Source organism: Nerophis ophidion, linkage group LG08 (assembly GCF_033978795.1).
Source record: "Nerophis ophidion isolate RoL-2023_Sa linkage group LG08, RoL_Noph_v1.0, whole genome shotgun sequence".
NCBI lineage: Eukaryota > Metazoa > Chordata > Actinopteri > Syngnathiformes > Syngnathidae > Nerophis > Nerophis ophidion.
In genome coordinates this window covers 28,269,515-28,284,960 of record NC_084618.1, presented here as the reverse complement: position 1 = coordinate 28,284,960, position 15,446 = coordinate 28,269,515, and the positions used below count along the sequence as shown (strand labels likewise).

Below are 15,446 nucleotides of genomic sequence, written 5' to 3'. Positions count from 1 at the left end.
TCCCGGAGCTGTTTTGGACAGCTCCTTATTTGTTTTGAAGTAGCAGCTTCATTTCTTTCTGGGCGGTTAGGGACTGTTTTTGGTCTACATAAGCTGACTTTATTTTTGGGGGATTTAGACCTCGCTTGCTGACGCTATTGTTGCATTGTAAGGGCTGGTCTCCTAAAGCTTTAGTAAAATGTGGCCAAGTACTATTCTGTCTCGGTGGTCTTTTTTACTCTACGTTATGTCATCCAAATAAACTTGGGAGTGACCAGTGCGTTTTATTCCCCGATAGGAATACTGGTCGTGCAACACCAGTCAGCTGGAAAAAATCAGATCTCCAAAAAATGCAATTTGGGTCTATTCAGGTCTTTTTTCATTCAAAAGGCACACCGGATTATAAGGCGCATTAAAGGGGTCATTGTTGTGGTTTGGACAGAGGGAAATAACGGCAACAGACACCAGGTAAAAATATGTAGCTATGAGATGTATTATATATATATATATATATATATATATATATATATATATATATATATATATATATATATATATATATATATATATATATATATATATATATATATAATAACTAAGGAAATGGAGTTTGACAAAATACTATAGTGTGTATGGAGTAAGACTAAGTAGTATTAAACTGGAGCGTTTCACTGTAAATGTTGGTGAGAGCGAAGGAATGAGGCAGTCCATGGGCAGGCAGATGGTCCAGGGCGAGAGAGAGGCGTCAGAGTCCGAGTCCATGCGAGGGGTCGAGGATCGAGGGTGGCGGTCCAAAGTCCAAAAGGGAAGTCAAGGCGCACAGCTCGATCACACTGGGACAAAGGAAGATTGTTTGGGAGGACGACAAAGAAGAACAATGAAACACGGAGGGAGAAACGTAGAGAGAGAGAGAGAGAGAGAGAGAGAGAGAGAGAGAGAGAGAGAGAGAGAGAGAGAAAGAGAGCGAGAGAGAGAGAGAGAGAGAGAGAGAGTGAGAGCCCATACCTAGCATTATGCTAGGTATGGGCTTACGGTAGAATAGACAGAAGGTTATATTACGGCGCGGAATGGCAGGTTGAGCAAGCTAATGAAGGCATCTCCCTCATCACAGGCGGGTGCGCTGATTGCAGATTGTCTACAAGCGGGAGGAGGCGCGCTCGCAGCGGAGAAAAAGCGCATTTGGGCGTGGCCCATGGTGCGTTCATCGAGACGCAAAGATGAGGTGACAGTCATATGAAGATTTTTTTGTAAATTGACAACACTTGCTTGTGGTGTAAATAACATGTAATGGTGGTTCTTTGGGCAAAATGTTGCATAGATAATGTTTTACAGATCATCTTCAAGCCGCTTTCTGACAGTCACTTCTAGATGCGTCTTTTTGTGGGCGGTCTTTTTTACATAGCTCACTATCAGCAGCGTCTTCTCCCCGTCATCTTTGCTGTAGCGGTGTAGCGTGCAAGGACGGGAGTGGAAGAAGTGTCAATAGATGGAGCTAACTGTTTTAATGACATTAAGACTTTACTTAATCAACCACAGAGCAGCATCTCTTTATTTGGCTCACTTGTGCAACAACGCCGGAAATGTGCCCCGTCCGACAGGAACTCTCTAATAACTACAGTTCCGTGGGTTAATTATGTAAACTCACTACACCGGTATGTTTTAGCGCTTTCATGGCAGATATAATAAGAACATTACACTACTTAATATTAAATATGGTAACAGCGGAGGATGAATGTCCCATAACAAGTAGACGAGGAGAAAAAGAAGAAGCGTATCGATTAAGGCATCTTCCCGGACTACAGTGGCGGATGTGCACAAATTTTCAGTACTCATGCAGATCTCAAATACACATCAGCAGGTACCAGAAGGTAAGATAAGTCGGTTTTGCATAATATTGTGAAACAAAACACCAGATAATATGTCTGTGTAACAGGTCTCCAGCCGTCATTGTGTGGGTTGCAGTGACCATCGATGCAAGACGCATGATAGCAGTTTTGACTCCAGTTTATTGTTTCAAAAAACAACTTCTCTTGCTAGTCGATCGTGCCAATTTATAGAACACTCTCCGTTCCTGCTCGTTGTGGCGCGCCTTTCGGTGGCCGGTGGCTGCGTCTTCCGCGGGGTGGCATCTCGCTACCACCAAACCCCGCCCTCGCCCCCCTTCGTGCGTCGGTTGAGGTGGGCGAGGTTGGGGGCGCGGAGTTGTATAATATAGTCAGGAAGAGTCATGGATGCAAAGGATTCTGGGTATTTGTTGTGTTGCGTTTATGTTGTGTTACTGTGAGGATGTTCTCCTGAAATGCGTTTGTCATTCTTGTTTGGTGGGTTCACAATGTGGCGCATATTAGTAAGAGTGTTAAAGTTGTTTATATCACAACCTTCAGTGCAACCTAAATGGCTGTTGACCAAGTATGCCTTGCAATCTCGTACATGTAACGATAGAAACCCCGAAATGCATGCGTCCGGCCGGCACTCAGATAGTATGGTTTAAAGGCTGGCGCGAAGACATGTCGCAGAGGACGTTAAAAGTAAAGCCATCACGGCACGCCCTCAATGTTGTAGTCCGTGTGAAAATCGGAGAATGTTAACCCCAAGTGATGTCCGGGAGAGGCAACAAAATCCGGAAACCCTCCGAAATAAACGGGGGGTCGGCGATTATGCAGCTGAGCCACATCAGAGTGGGCAAAGAGCCGCATGCGGCTGCGGAGCCGCGGGCTGCCGACCCCTGTTCTATACAGTAGGCACACTGTGGATTTTTGAGAAAATGAAAGGATTTTTAGTGCGCCTTATAGTCCAAAAAATACGGTAGTCTAAATGTCAGCAAAAATACTTTGAACGCCAGGCTTCTTGTTAAACTGGTGATGCCTCGCGGGGCCGCACTGAAGACTCCACTGGGCCGCTTTTTGGGACACGGTTGGTACTTTGGACATCCCTGCACTGGTTCATGTTCTCGTTGCCATCCTGATGTTGCTCCCGGGAGGTAAACAAGCGAGCGTGTGGTTTATTTGTGTGCACCGCCGTGCACGCCACTGGCCAGGGAAACGGTGCACGGTGCCAGCATCCCTTAAAGGCCCTTTTCCATCTGTCAGTAGTGTTTTATACTTGACCCGCGTCATTACACCCACATCTGCAGGCTGCACTCGGTGAACATACAAACATGTCGTACACGAGCACGCCGTCATTCCTATTCCGCGTCCCTCCTCACGCCCGATTCCTCGGCTCCCGAGAGCACGGCGGGGCAAGCCGAGGCAAAGGTGGACCAGATTCCAGGCTGAATCGCGAGACCCCTGATTGGCAGCGCGGCTAAACCCCCAACCCCCAGGCAAAGACGCTTTTTTCCCCCTACCGTTACATGGATGTCAGAAGCTTCGGGGCAAGATTACCGGAGAGGTTCCGGGGGAATTCCGGTAAGTCAATTTTGGCATTTGATTTCCATAAAAAGGGAGGAGTGTTTCTCTGCACACGGTTCACATCCTCGCTGAGCGAGAAACAACAAGGCCAGGACGCAGTGATTTTTTTAGGGACCACGGGCACTTTTCATTTGCCTTGGTTTCCTACCAATATTCCTCATCCCAGATGACTGCCAGTCTTGCACGGTTCAGTAATCGTAAGGCTGTAAGTGCTTATTTGGAGTGGTGTTCAGTCCTCTCGCCAATCATTCCGCTGCTCGGGAACATTTCCTAATAAAAAGAGTGCTCCGTGTAACTCAGTGCAAAAAAAAGCACAACTCGAATGTCACTCAGGGAACAAAACCTCTGCCAAGGCTCCACAATTCAAATTGTTTTAACAAAAAAATCACGTTCCACTCCAGTTCTGTAGGTGGCAGCACTGGCACACCGGGACAGAAATTTAACCCTGGTATTCCCATTCCGACTCTCCCGATTTGTACTACTTGACTCCTGACTAGAGATGTCCGATAATGGCTTTTTTGCCAATATTCGATATTCCGATTTTGTCCAACTCTTAATTACCGATTCTGATATCAACCGATACCTATATATACAGTCAATCAATCAATCAATCAATCAATGTTTATTTATATAGCCCCAAATCACAAATGTCTCAAAGGACTGCACAAATCATTATGACTACAACATCCTCGGAAGAACCCACAAAAGGGCAAGGAAAACTCACACCCAGTGGGCAGGGAGAATTCACATTCAGTGGGACGCCAGCGACAATGCTGACTATGAGAAACTTTGGAGAGGACCTCAGATGTGGGCAACCCCCCCCCCTCTAGGGGACCGAAAGCAATGGATGTCGAGCGGGTCCAACATGATACTGTGAAAGTTCAATCCATAGTGGCTCCAAGACAGCAGCGAGAGTCCCGTCCACAGGAAACCATCTGAAGCGGATCAGCAGCGTAGAGATGTCCCCAACCGATACAGGCGAGCGGTCCATCCTGGGTCCCGACGAGCGGTCCATCCTGGGTCTCGACTCTGGACAGTCAGTACTTCATCCATGGTCATCGGACCGGACCCCCTCCACAAGGGAGGGGGGGACATAGGAGAAAGAAAAGAAGCGGCAGATCAACTGGTCTAAAAAGGAGGTCTATTTAAAGGCTAGAGTATACATATGAGTTTTAAGATGAGACTTAAATGCTTCTACTGAGGTAGCATCTCGAACTGTTACCGGGAGGGCATTCCAGAGTACTGGAGCCCGAACGGAAAACGCTCTATAGCCCGCAGACTTTTTTTGAGCTCTAGGAATCACTAATAAGCCGGAGTCTTTTGAACGCAGATTTCTTGCCGGGACATACGGTACAATACAATCGGCAAGATAGGCTGGAGCTAGACCGTGTAGTATTTTATACGTAAGTAATAAAACCTTAAAGTCACATCTTAAGTGCACAGGAAGCCAGTGCAGGTGAGCCAGTACAGGCGTAATATGATCAAACTTTCTTGTTCTTGTCAAAAGTCTAGCAGCCGCATTTTGTACCAACTGTAATCTTTTAATGCTAGACATGGGGAGACCCGAAAATAATATGTTACAGTAATCGAGACGAGACGTAACAAACGCATGGATAATGATCTCGGCGTCTTTAGTGGACAAAATGGAGCGAATTTTAGCGATATTACGGAGATGAAAGAAGGCCGTTTTAGTAACGCTTTTAATGTGTGACTCAAAGGAGAGAGTTGGGTCAAAGATAATACCCAGATTTTTTACAGAGTCACCTTGTTTTATTATTTGGTTGTCAAATGTTAAAGTTGTATTATTAAATAGCGGTCGGTGTCTAGCAGGACCGATAATCAGCATTTCCGTTTTTTTGGCATTAAGTTGCAAAAAGTTAGCGGACATCCATTGTTTAATTTCATTAAGACACGCTTCCAACTGACTACAGTCCGGCATGTTGGTCAGCTTTAGGGGCATGTAAAGTTGGGTGTCATCAGCATAACAGTGAAAGCTAATACCGTATTTGCGTATGACGTCACCTAGCGGCAGCATGTAGATGCTGAAGAGTACAGGGCCAAGGACCGAACCCTGGGGAACTCCACACGTTACCTTAACATAGTCCGAGGTCACACTGTTATAGGAGACGCACTGCATCCTATCAGTAAGATAAGAGTTAAACCATGACAGGGCTGAGTCTGACATACCAATTCGTATTTTGATACGCTCTAATAAAATATTATGATCGACGGTATCGAAAGCAGCGCTAAGATCGAGGAGCAGCAACATAGATGACGCATCAGAGTCCATCGTTAGCAATAGATCATTAGTCAATTTTGCGAGGGCTGTCTCAGTCGAGTGATTTGCCCTGAAACCGGATTGAAAGGTTTCACATAGATTGTTAAACGCTAAGTGCTCATTTAGCTGCTCCGCAACAATTTTTTTTCGAGGATTTTCGAAATAAAGGGAAGGTGAGACACCGGTCGGTAGTTTACCATGAGGTCAGGATCGAGGTTAGGTCTTTTAAGGAGAGGATGAATAACCGCTTTTTTGAATGCAACGGGAACAGTGCCCGAGGAAAGTGATAAGTTTATAATATTTAGCACTGATGGACCTAATAATACAAAAAGCTCCTTGATAAGTTTCCCAGGAAGTGGGTCAAGTAAACATGTTGTTTGTTTTATTCCATTTACACGTTGTAACAATCCTTCTAATGTTATTTCATCAAAACGAGAGAAACTATTTTGGATATTTGCAGTATCCGCCGTATATACAATCGTATCTGTGTTACTATAACCCCGTTGTAGCTGGGACGCATTGTCTTTAATCTCCTTTCTAATAAGTTCAATTTTCTTATTAAAGAACTTCATAAAGTCATCTGCCGAATGGGTGGAGCTACTGGAAGGAGTCCCTTGTTGGGTTAGCGATGCTACAGTACTAAACAAAAATTTTGGATCGTTTTTATTAATGCGGATGAGATTTGAGTAATAATTAGTTTTAGCTAAGGTAAGCATGCGTTTATAAGTTATTAAACTATCACTCCATGCTTGATGGTGCACCTCAAGTTTAGTCGTGCGCCATTTGCGTTCCAGCTTTCTACATAATAATTTCTGAGCTCTAGTTTCTTCAGTAAACCATGGCGTACGCCTATTTGGAGCCTTTTTTAACTTCAGCGGTGCTATACTATCAATGGTTTCGCGCAGGGCGTTGTTAAAGTTGTTAGTGAGGTTATCAATAGAGCCCACATACTTTGGGAACGGTGCCATTACCGAGGGCAGTAGGTCCGCAAGAGTCGTCGTTGTGGCAGCATTAATGTTGCGGCTGCTATAGCAGTTATTATTCTTATTAGCTTGCCGAACATGAGTCTGAACTTCGAATTTTATAAGGTAATGATCGGACATTACTTTAGTATACGGGAGTATCATAACTTTGGAGACGGTGATACCTCTGACAAGCACTAGGTCTATCGTATTGCCGCTGCGATGCGTCGGTTCATTTATTATTTGTGTAAGACCACAGCTATCAATTATAGTCTGGAGCGCCACGCACGGTGGGTCCAATGGGGTATTCATATGGATATTAAAGTCCCCCATTATAATTATATTATCGGCGTGCGTCACTAGATCAGCAACAAACTCTGAGAATTCACTAATAAAGTCCGAATAGGGCCCTGGGGGGCGGTAGATAACGGCCAGGCACAGAGGCAGAGGAACCAACACATTCCATCCATCCATTTCCTACCGCTTATTCCCGTCGATTGTATCTCATCTACAATCGGGCGGAAGGCGGGTACACCCTGGACAAGTTGCCACCTCATCACAGGGTCAACACAGATAGACAGACAACATTCAAACTCACATTTACACACTAGGGCCAATTTAGTGTTGCCAATCAACCTATCCCCAGGTGCATGTCTTTGGAAGTGGGAGGAGCCTATCCCCACGTGCATGTCTTTGGCGGTGGGAGGAGCCTATCCCCAGGTGCATGCCTTCATTAAAGTAAAAGTAAAGTACCAATGATTGTCACACACACACTAGGTGTGGCGAAATTATTCTCTGCATTTGACCCATCACCCTCGAACACCCCCTGGGAGGTGAGGGGAGCAGTGAGCAGCAGCGGTGGCCACGCTTGGGAATCATTTTTAAGCCGGAGTACCCGGAGGGAACCCACGCAGTCACGGGGAGAACATGCAAACTCCATACGGAAAGATCCAGAGCCCGGGATTGAACCCAGGACTACTCAGGCCATCCTTATTGTGAGGCACATGCACAAACCCCTGTTCCACCGTGCTGTCCAATTATTATGCCTAATTTTGCTGTGATGCCCCGCTGGATCCGTTAAACAACGTAACAAGGTTTTCCAAAATAAGACAACAACTTCAACTTAAGTTATGGAAAAAGGTGCCAACATGGCACTGCCATATTTACTATTGAAGTCACAAAATATATTTTTTTTTAACATGGGAAATACTATACTTTGACTTTCATAAGGTGCATTATTTTTTTATTCATTTTTAAACATGCCTCTAAACAACAGCGACAAAAACAATTAAGGCACACGGCTTCAGTCCAGAGTATACTGGAGTAGACTGACCATAAGCCCTCTTTTATGGGCCTGTCCGGGCTGTCTGGGCGGGGTTTCTTAAATGGCTCAAATGTCCAGAGTTTTGAGTCAGGTTTGCGTGCATTTTCAATGTAAGTAAAGGGTTAAGAAGGGGTTTAAGAAAACAAAACAAATTGTGAAGGTGTGCGCACGCAGCAGAATTACTGAGGGAGGAGGGGCAGAGAGAGCGAGAGAGCTAGATAGTGGAATGGTTGTTAATCAAGGCATATTTGTTCAACAGCCATACAGGTCACACTGAGGGTGGCCGTATAAACAACTTTAACTCTGTTACAAATATGCGCCACACTGTGAACCCACACCAAACAAGAATGACAAACACATTTCGGGTGAACATCCGCACCGTAACGCAACAGAACAAATACCCAGAACCCCTTGCAGCACTAACTCTTCCGGGAAACTTCCAGCAAACTGATCAATAATTAACGTTTTATTCATGCTTTTTCTCTTGCTACTTCACAGATTGAATGTTTGGTTCATTCATTGTTATTTTATTTTCAAATTGATTATTAGCCTGTGGAAAAAGTTTGATATTTACCTCAGAAGATTAAAAATAGAAAAAAAGGCATAACATTTTTATTTAAATTTTATTTGATATGCCATTGATATTTTTTAAATTATTATTATTATTATTTGAAACTGGATTTTGCATCTCACTAAAGTTATATAAGCCTTGCTTGTTCAATATTTAATACAAAACTTGTTTGGGTCCCTATTAAAAGGTTAATTTGTTCGACCTTGGCCCGTGGCTTTGTACAATTTAAAATTTTGGCCCAGTCTGTATTTGAGTTTGACACCCCTGGATTAGATCATTCTTCCCACTAAACAGATTTTATGTTAGAGTGTTTTACTTGTTTTTAGGGTTTTGGTCCTATTTTATCACAGTAAGATATTACAGCTTGAGATTGGATGACCTATATTGAGTAAAACATGCTTGAAACTAGAATATCAACTGTTGCAAACCTGTGTCATCAACACTCACAAGTACAAAACTAGTTTTTTAATGTACTAATTTCTTATTTCAAGCATGAAAAAAAAAATCATGACTTTGACACAATTGTGTCTCATATTAAAACAGATGACAGCCAAATGGACTTTGCTGTTTTATTGTCAATGAAACAATAGAAAATACGTACTCGTATAGTAGTACAGTTATTACTGAGAATATTCTTATTTTAAGGTATTTCGGGGTTCATTGAGGTTGGCTAATTTTACCTATTTTGGAACAGGGGTCTCAAACATGCAGCCCGCGAGTCAATTGCGGACCGCGAGACGTTGTTCTGCGGCCTGAGCTTTGATATGACAATATAATGTATGTGCGGTCCGCCAGTTTAATATGAACAGAACTTGACAGCGTCATACTACCCAACATTCTCGATTTTCACGTCATATTACCCAACATTCTTGATTTTCACTGGAGTTCCCATAGAATCAAGGACTATTCATATTCAATCAACACAATTCATGGAGTGCTGTAACTGCCCATTTTTTACCACACTCTATATTCTGTATAGACAGTAAACAAGCCAATTTGATTGTCAGTTTTGACCGAGCAGTACACATGTGTGAAGTTGCAAGACATATTTGATCAACTGCTACACAAGTCACACTGAGGGTGGCCGTAAAAAAAACTTTAACACTGTTACAAATATGTGCCAGACTGTGAACCCACACCAAACAAGAATGACAAACACATTTCAGGAGAACATCCCCACCGTAATACAACATAAACTCAACAGAATTAACACCCACAACTCATTGCAGCCCTGACTCTTCCGGGCTACAATACACACACCTGCGCTACCACCACCACCCCATGCCCCACCCTCCTTACTTGCGTCGGTTGAGGTGTTGTAGCCCTGCAAAGTGTTCTGGGTAGTTGTTCTCTTGTGTTTAGGATGTGTTAGGGAGCGGAAATTCTCCCAAAATGTGTTGGTCATTCTTGTTTGATGTCGGCTCACAGTGGGGCGCATATTTGTAACAGTGTTAAAGTTGTTTATACGGCCACCCTCAGTGTGACCTGTATGGCTGTTGAACAAGTACGTCTTGCAGCCACTGATGTTATTCTGCACAAGTCTCATACAACATGATACAGAGCCGGCATGTTGGTTGTGTGATGTTAAAGCGATGCAGTAGTCTTCTATAAGGGGGTGTGCTAACCCCTGGAGGTACTTGAAGGAATGCCAAGGGAGAATTATTAAAAACATTTTAATAAATAGCAGCTATTCATGATTCCGTTGAAAATATTTTTATTGAATAATACCTCAATGAAATATGAATGTAAGTTCATAAAATGTGAAAAAATAATACAACAATCCAACATTCAGTATTGAGAGCTAGACTTTGTATTGACATGTTCCATAAATATTGATGTTACAGATTTCTTTTTTTGTGAAGAAATGTTTAGAATTAAGTTCATGAATCCAGATGGATCTCTATCACAATCCCCAAAGAGTGCACTTTAAGTTGATGATTACTTCTATGTGTAGAAATCTTTATTTATTATTGAATCTCTCGTTTATTTTTCAACAAGTTTTTTAGTTATTTTTATATCTTTTTTTCCAAATAGTTCAAGAAAGACCACTACAAATGAGCAATATTTTGCACTGTTGTACAAAATAATAAATCAGAAACTGATGACATAGTGCTGTATTATACTTCTTTATTTCTTTTTTTCCAACAAAAAATGCTTTATTCTGACTAGGGGGTACTTGAATTAAAAAAATGTTCACAGGTGGTACATCACTGAAAAACCACTGCTGTAGAGGACGTTGAAGGCAGTGCAGTCACGGCAGCCCTTAATAATGTCGGCCGGGTGAAAATTGGGGAAAATTCGGGAAAATGGTTGCAACGGTTGATTGTCGGGAGGTGCACTGAAATCCAGGAGTCTCCCGCAAAAATCGTGAGGGTTGGCAAGTATGTTGCTATGGCGGGAAAGCCATTCATAGAAGGTGAATTCATTAAAAAGTGCATGTTAGTATTTTTAAGAAATCTTTTCTTGCGGCCCAGCCTCACCCAGTTTCTGCATCCAGTGGCCCCCAGGTAAATTGAGTTTGAGACCCCTGATTTGGAAAGTATTGACAAGGCACAATTTCTTGATCTATTGGCAGATAATTTTGCTTAGTTCAAATAAAATACCCCTATTTTTTCTATGTTTTATTCTTGTTTTTGAACACTGACTTTTCGCAGTGTAGGTTTGGTGGAAGCTGGGGATTGAACCAAGAACCCTCAGGTTGCTGGCACGGCCACCCTCCCAACCGCGCCACGCCGTCCATTATAGTAATGAAGAATAAGTCTCTTATTCTTTTTAATAACATTGTTATTCAGAAGTTAACCAATAATAAATGAAAATACATCTTGCCATTAATGCGACTGGATGGATGGATTAAAATGCATGACAACATTTTATACTTAGAACGTTATTTTTTAACATTGTGATTACCAGCGGAATTATTCATTACTTATCGTGTTAAGCAAAGTCAGCTAAGATTTATCTGAGAGCCAGATGCAGTCGTCAAAAGAGCCAAAGGTTCCTTACCCCTGTTTTAGAGTGATAAACAGAATTACAGGGGAAACAAAAGTTCAATTTTATTTACTGCAAAATAAAACTAATAATAACCAAAATGTTCACATATCATCTAGGGCTGTCAAGTGTTTTTTTTTTTTTTAATCAGATTAATCACGCCATTTAACTGTGATTAATTACAGGTTATTATATCCTTGCATAAATAACATTTTCTAAAGAAAATACCCAAATCTTTAGTACAAATGGACTTTGGTAGTCAGAAGGTTGTAAAGAAACTGTTATGATCCGCTGCCCGGATCATATTATGTTTTAAGTTTTGAGTCTTTTTGTATTATGTTCGGTTAATGTTTGACTTCTGATTGCTGTCCTTATTTAAGCCTGCCTTTTCCGTTCATTCAGCCTTGCTTCCTAGATTGTGTTTCACAACAGTGACGACTCTGATTCCCATCCCGTATTCCTGTTCGCAACCAGCTAGCTTCCACGCTAAGTCTTTGTTTTTTCTCTAGCTCTCATGCTAGCTCTTTGTTTTGCCTTTTTGTGCCTTGTGCAAGTTTTTCTGTTTCATAGTCTGTTTTTATGTTAAATAAATCAGTATTTCTTACCATCACGCTGTGTCCGAAGCCCCACTGCATCTCTGAGAGAACGAACCCGCATCACAATGCCATGCAATTGTCACAGGAACATTTTTTTTTTTTTTTTTATGTTTTATTGAACTGCAAGTCATTGATTTGTTCAAAATTGGCGACAGGTAAGTATAGTAAGAAATAAGTGCACATTTTGAAAGCCTCTGCAGTAATATAGCAAACGAGGCACAGATGCAGGGGCGCCGCTAGGGATTTTGGGCCCCATGAAAAGAATCTTTACAGGGCCCCCAACACATAATTTAATATAATTTCATCATCATTAGGGGCCTCTGTGGGCCCCCCTCCATCATGGGCCCCTAGAATCCGTCTCCTTTACCCCCCCCCCCCCTTTTTTTCAGTGCCCCTGCACAGATGTACATTATATTGATAGATAAAGTGATAAAAAAACATCCATAAACAAGTTTACACAGTGCACCAATGATTTACTTTTCCTTAGTTCAACCACATTGCAAAAAGTCAGTGTTCAAAAACAAGAAAAAATACAAAAATGAAGGGTATTGTATTTGAACTAAGAAAAATTATCTGCCAATAGAACAAGAAAATTTGGCTTGTCAAGACTTTCCAAAACAAGTAAAATTAGCTAACCTCAATGAACCCAAAAATACCTTAAAATAAGTATATTCCCACTAATAACAAGTGTACTTTTATACGAGAACGCATGTTCTATTGTTTTATTGAAAATAAAACAGCAAAGTCCATTTGGCTGTCATCTGTTTTAATTATGAGACACAACTGTGTGAAAATCATGATTTTTTTTAAATAAGAAAAGAATACTTTAAAAAACGTAGTTTTATACTTGTGAGTGTTGATGACACAGCTTTGCAACACTTGATATCGTAGTTTCAAGCATGTTTTACTCGCCTGGGTCATAAAATATCAGCAAATTTAGGACCAAAACCCTTAAAACAAGTAAAACCCAAAAATGTCCATAACCAACCCAGCCGAGTCCTACGGGGAGGGGAGGATAAAAGATGGAAAAGTCGGCAAAAGTCTCAAAAAATGTCCAAAATACCTACCCAGGTTTGAGTCCCACAACTCCCGTCGCCGGCCGGGATGTTCAAAATGTCCAAAACGCGCCCAGCAAAGTCTCACGGGAAGGCGGGGAGAAAAGTGAGAAAAGTGAGAAAAGTCGGTAAAATTTTCAAAAATCACATGTGGGGACATTTTTGGGACTTTTTCCAAATTTTAATCCCCCTCCCCGTGGGACTCGGCTGGGTGTGTTATGGACATTTTGAACATCCCGGCAGGCGACGGGACTTGTGCGACTCGAACCTGGGTAGGTATTTTGAACATTTTGGGGGGCTTTTGCCGACTCTTCTCACTTTTCTCCCCTACTTCCCGTGGGACTTTGCTTGGTGCGTTTTACAAATGTGCGGTATAGCTCGGTTGGTAGAGTGGCCGTGCCAGCAACTTGAGGGTTGCAGGTTCGAATCCCGCTTCCGCCATCCTAGTCACTGCCGTTGTGTCCTTGAGCAAGACACTTTACCAACCTGCTCCCAGTGCCCCCCACACTGGTTTAAATGTAACTTAGATATTGGGTTTCACTATGTAGAGCGCTTTGAGTCACTAGAGAAAAGCGCTATATAAATATAATTCACTTCACTTTGTTGCATCCTGGGACTTGTGCGGCCGGCGGCGGTACTTGTGGGACTGGAACCCGGGGAGGTATTTTGCACAAAATTGGGACTTTTGACCATTTTGGCTGCCTTTTCTCCCCCTTCCTCCTGTGCACCATTGCAGGGTGGGTTTTGGACATTTGGACAAAAATAGTTTCAAGCTGGTTTTACTCAATATAGGTCATCAAAACACAGCAACAAGCTGTAATATCTTACTGATAAACTTTAGGACCAAAACCCTTAAAACAAGTAAAACACTCTAACATAAAATCTGCTTAGTTAGAAAAATTATCTTATCAGACAGAAAATAAGCAAATATCACCCTTATTTTAGATACCTAATCTTACTTAGATTTCAGTTTCTGCAGTGCAGTTGTTTAAACAAATGTAAAATGTGTTTTCCATTTTTTGTGATGTTTTGCGCTGTTATTGTGAAGCCGGAAGTACATGACAGAAGTTAAAATTAAAATTAAAGTACAAATAATTGTCACACACACAAACTAAGTGTGGTGAAATTTGTCCTCTGCATTTGACCCATCCCCTTGTTCCACCCCCGGGAAGGTGAGGGGAGCAGTGAGCAGCGGCGATGGCCGCGCCCGGGAATCATTTTTGGTGTTTTAACCCCCAATTCCAACCCTTGATGCTGAGTGCCAAGCAGGGAGGTAATGGGTCCCATTGTTATAGTCTTTCGTATGACCCGGCCGGGGATTGAACTTACAACCTACCAATCTCAGGTCGGACACTCTAACCCCATAAGGACCAGATGAGTCGCCCTCTGGCCTGTTCTAAAAATAGCTCAAATAGCAGCACTTACCAGTGAGCTGCCTCTATTTTTAAAATTGTATTTATTTACTAGCAAGCTGGTCTTGCTTTACTCGACAGTTTTAATTCTAAGAGAGACAAAAGTCAAATAGAATTTGAAAATCCAAGAAAAAATTTTAAAGACTTGGTCTTCACTTGTTTTTACTTTGCTTTTTATAACTTTCAGAAAGACAATTTTAGAGAAAAAGTACAACCTTAAAAAATACCTTTTTACCTTTTAAATGTCTTACTTTTCTTTCCTGACATTTTAAATCAAGGTTCAGTTAAATTTATTTTTATTGTAAAGAATAATAAATACACTTTAATTAAATTTTTCATTTTAGCTTCTGTTTTTTCGATGAAGAATATTTGTGAAATATTTCTTCAAATTTATTATGATTACATTTTTTTTTTAAATATTCTGGTGAATCTAGAAATCTGTAGAATCAAATTTAAATCTTATTTCAAAGTCTTTTGAATTTTTTTTTAAATTTTTGTTCTGGAAAATCTAGAAGAAATAATGATTCGTCTTTGTTAGAAATAAAGTTTGGTCCAATTTATTATATATTCGAACAAAGTGCAGATTGGATTTTAACCTATTTAAAACATGTCATCAAAATTTTTAAATTAATCCTAATCAGGAAAAATTACTAATGATGTTCCATAGATTATTTATCACATTTTTTCTAAAAGATTCGATTTAGCTACTTTTTCTCTTTTTTTTGTCGGTTGAATTTTGAATTTTAAAGAGTCGAAATTGAAGATAAACTATGTTTCAAAATTTAATTTTTAATTTTTTCCTTTTTTATCCACTTTTAAAACGTTCAATTAAGTGTTTTTTCATCAATTATTCTCTACAAGGAAAAGGAAA

General features: G+C 41.3%; 1 protein-coding gene across 1 annotated transcript in view; it reads left to right on the top strand.

The window, feature by feature from the left end:
• The first annotated feature begins 3,172 nt into the window (after window positions 1–3,172).
• Window positions 3,173–15,446, top strand: part of LOC133557603 (netrin receptor UNC5D-like) — a 586,800-nt gene continuing 574,526 nt past the window's right edge. The window contains exon 1 of the mRNA XM_061908184.1: window positions 3,173–3,386. Coding sequence (XP_061764168.1) covers window positions 3,332–3,386 — 55 coding nt within the window. The 5' untranslated portion in view covers window positions 3,173–3,331. The remainder of the gene's footprint in view (window positions 3,387–15,446) is intronic.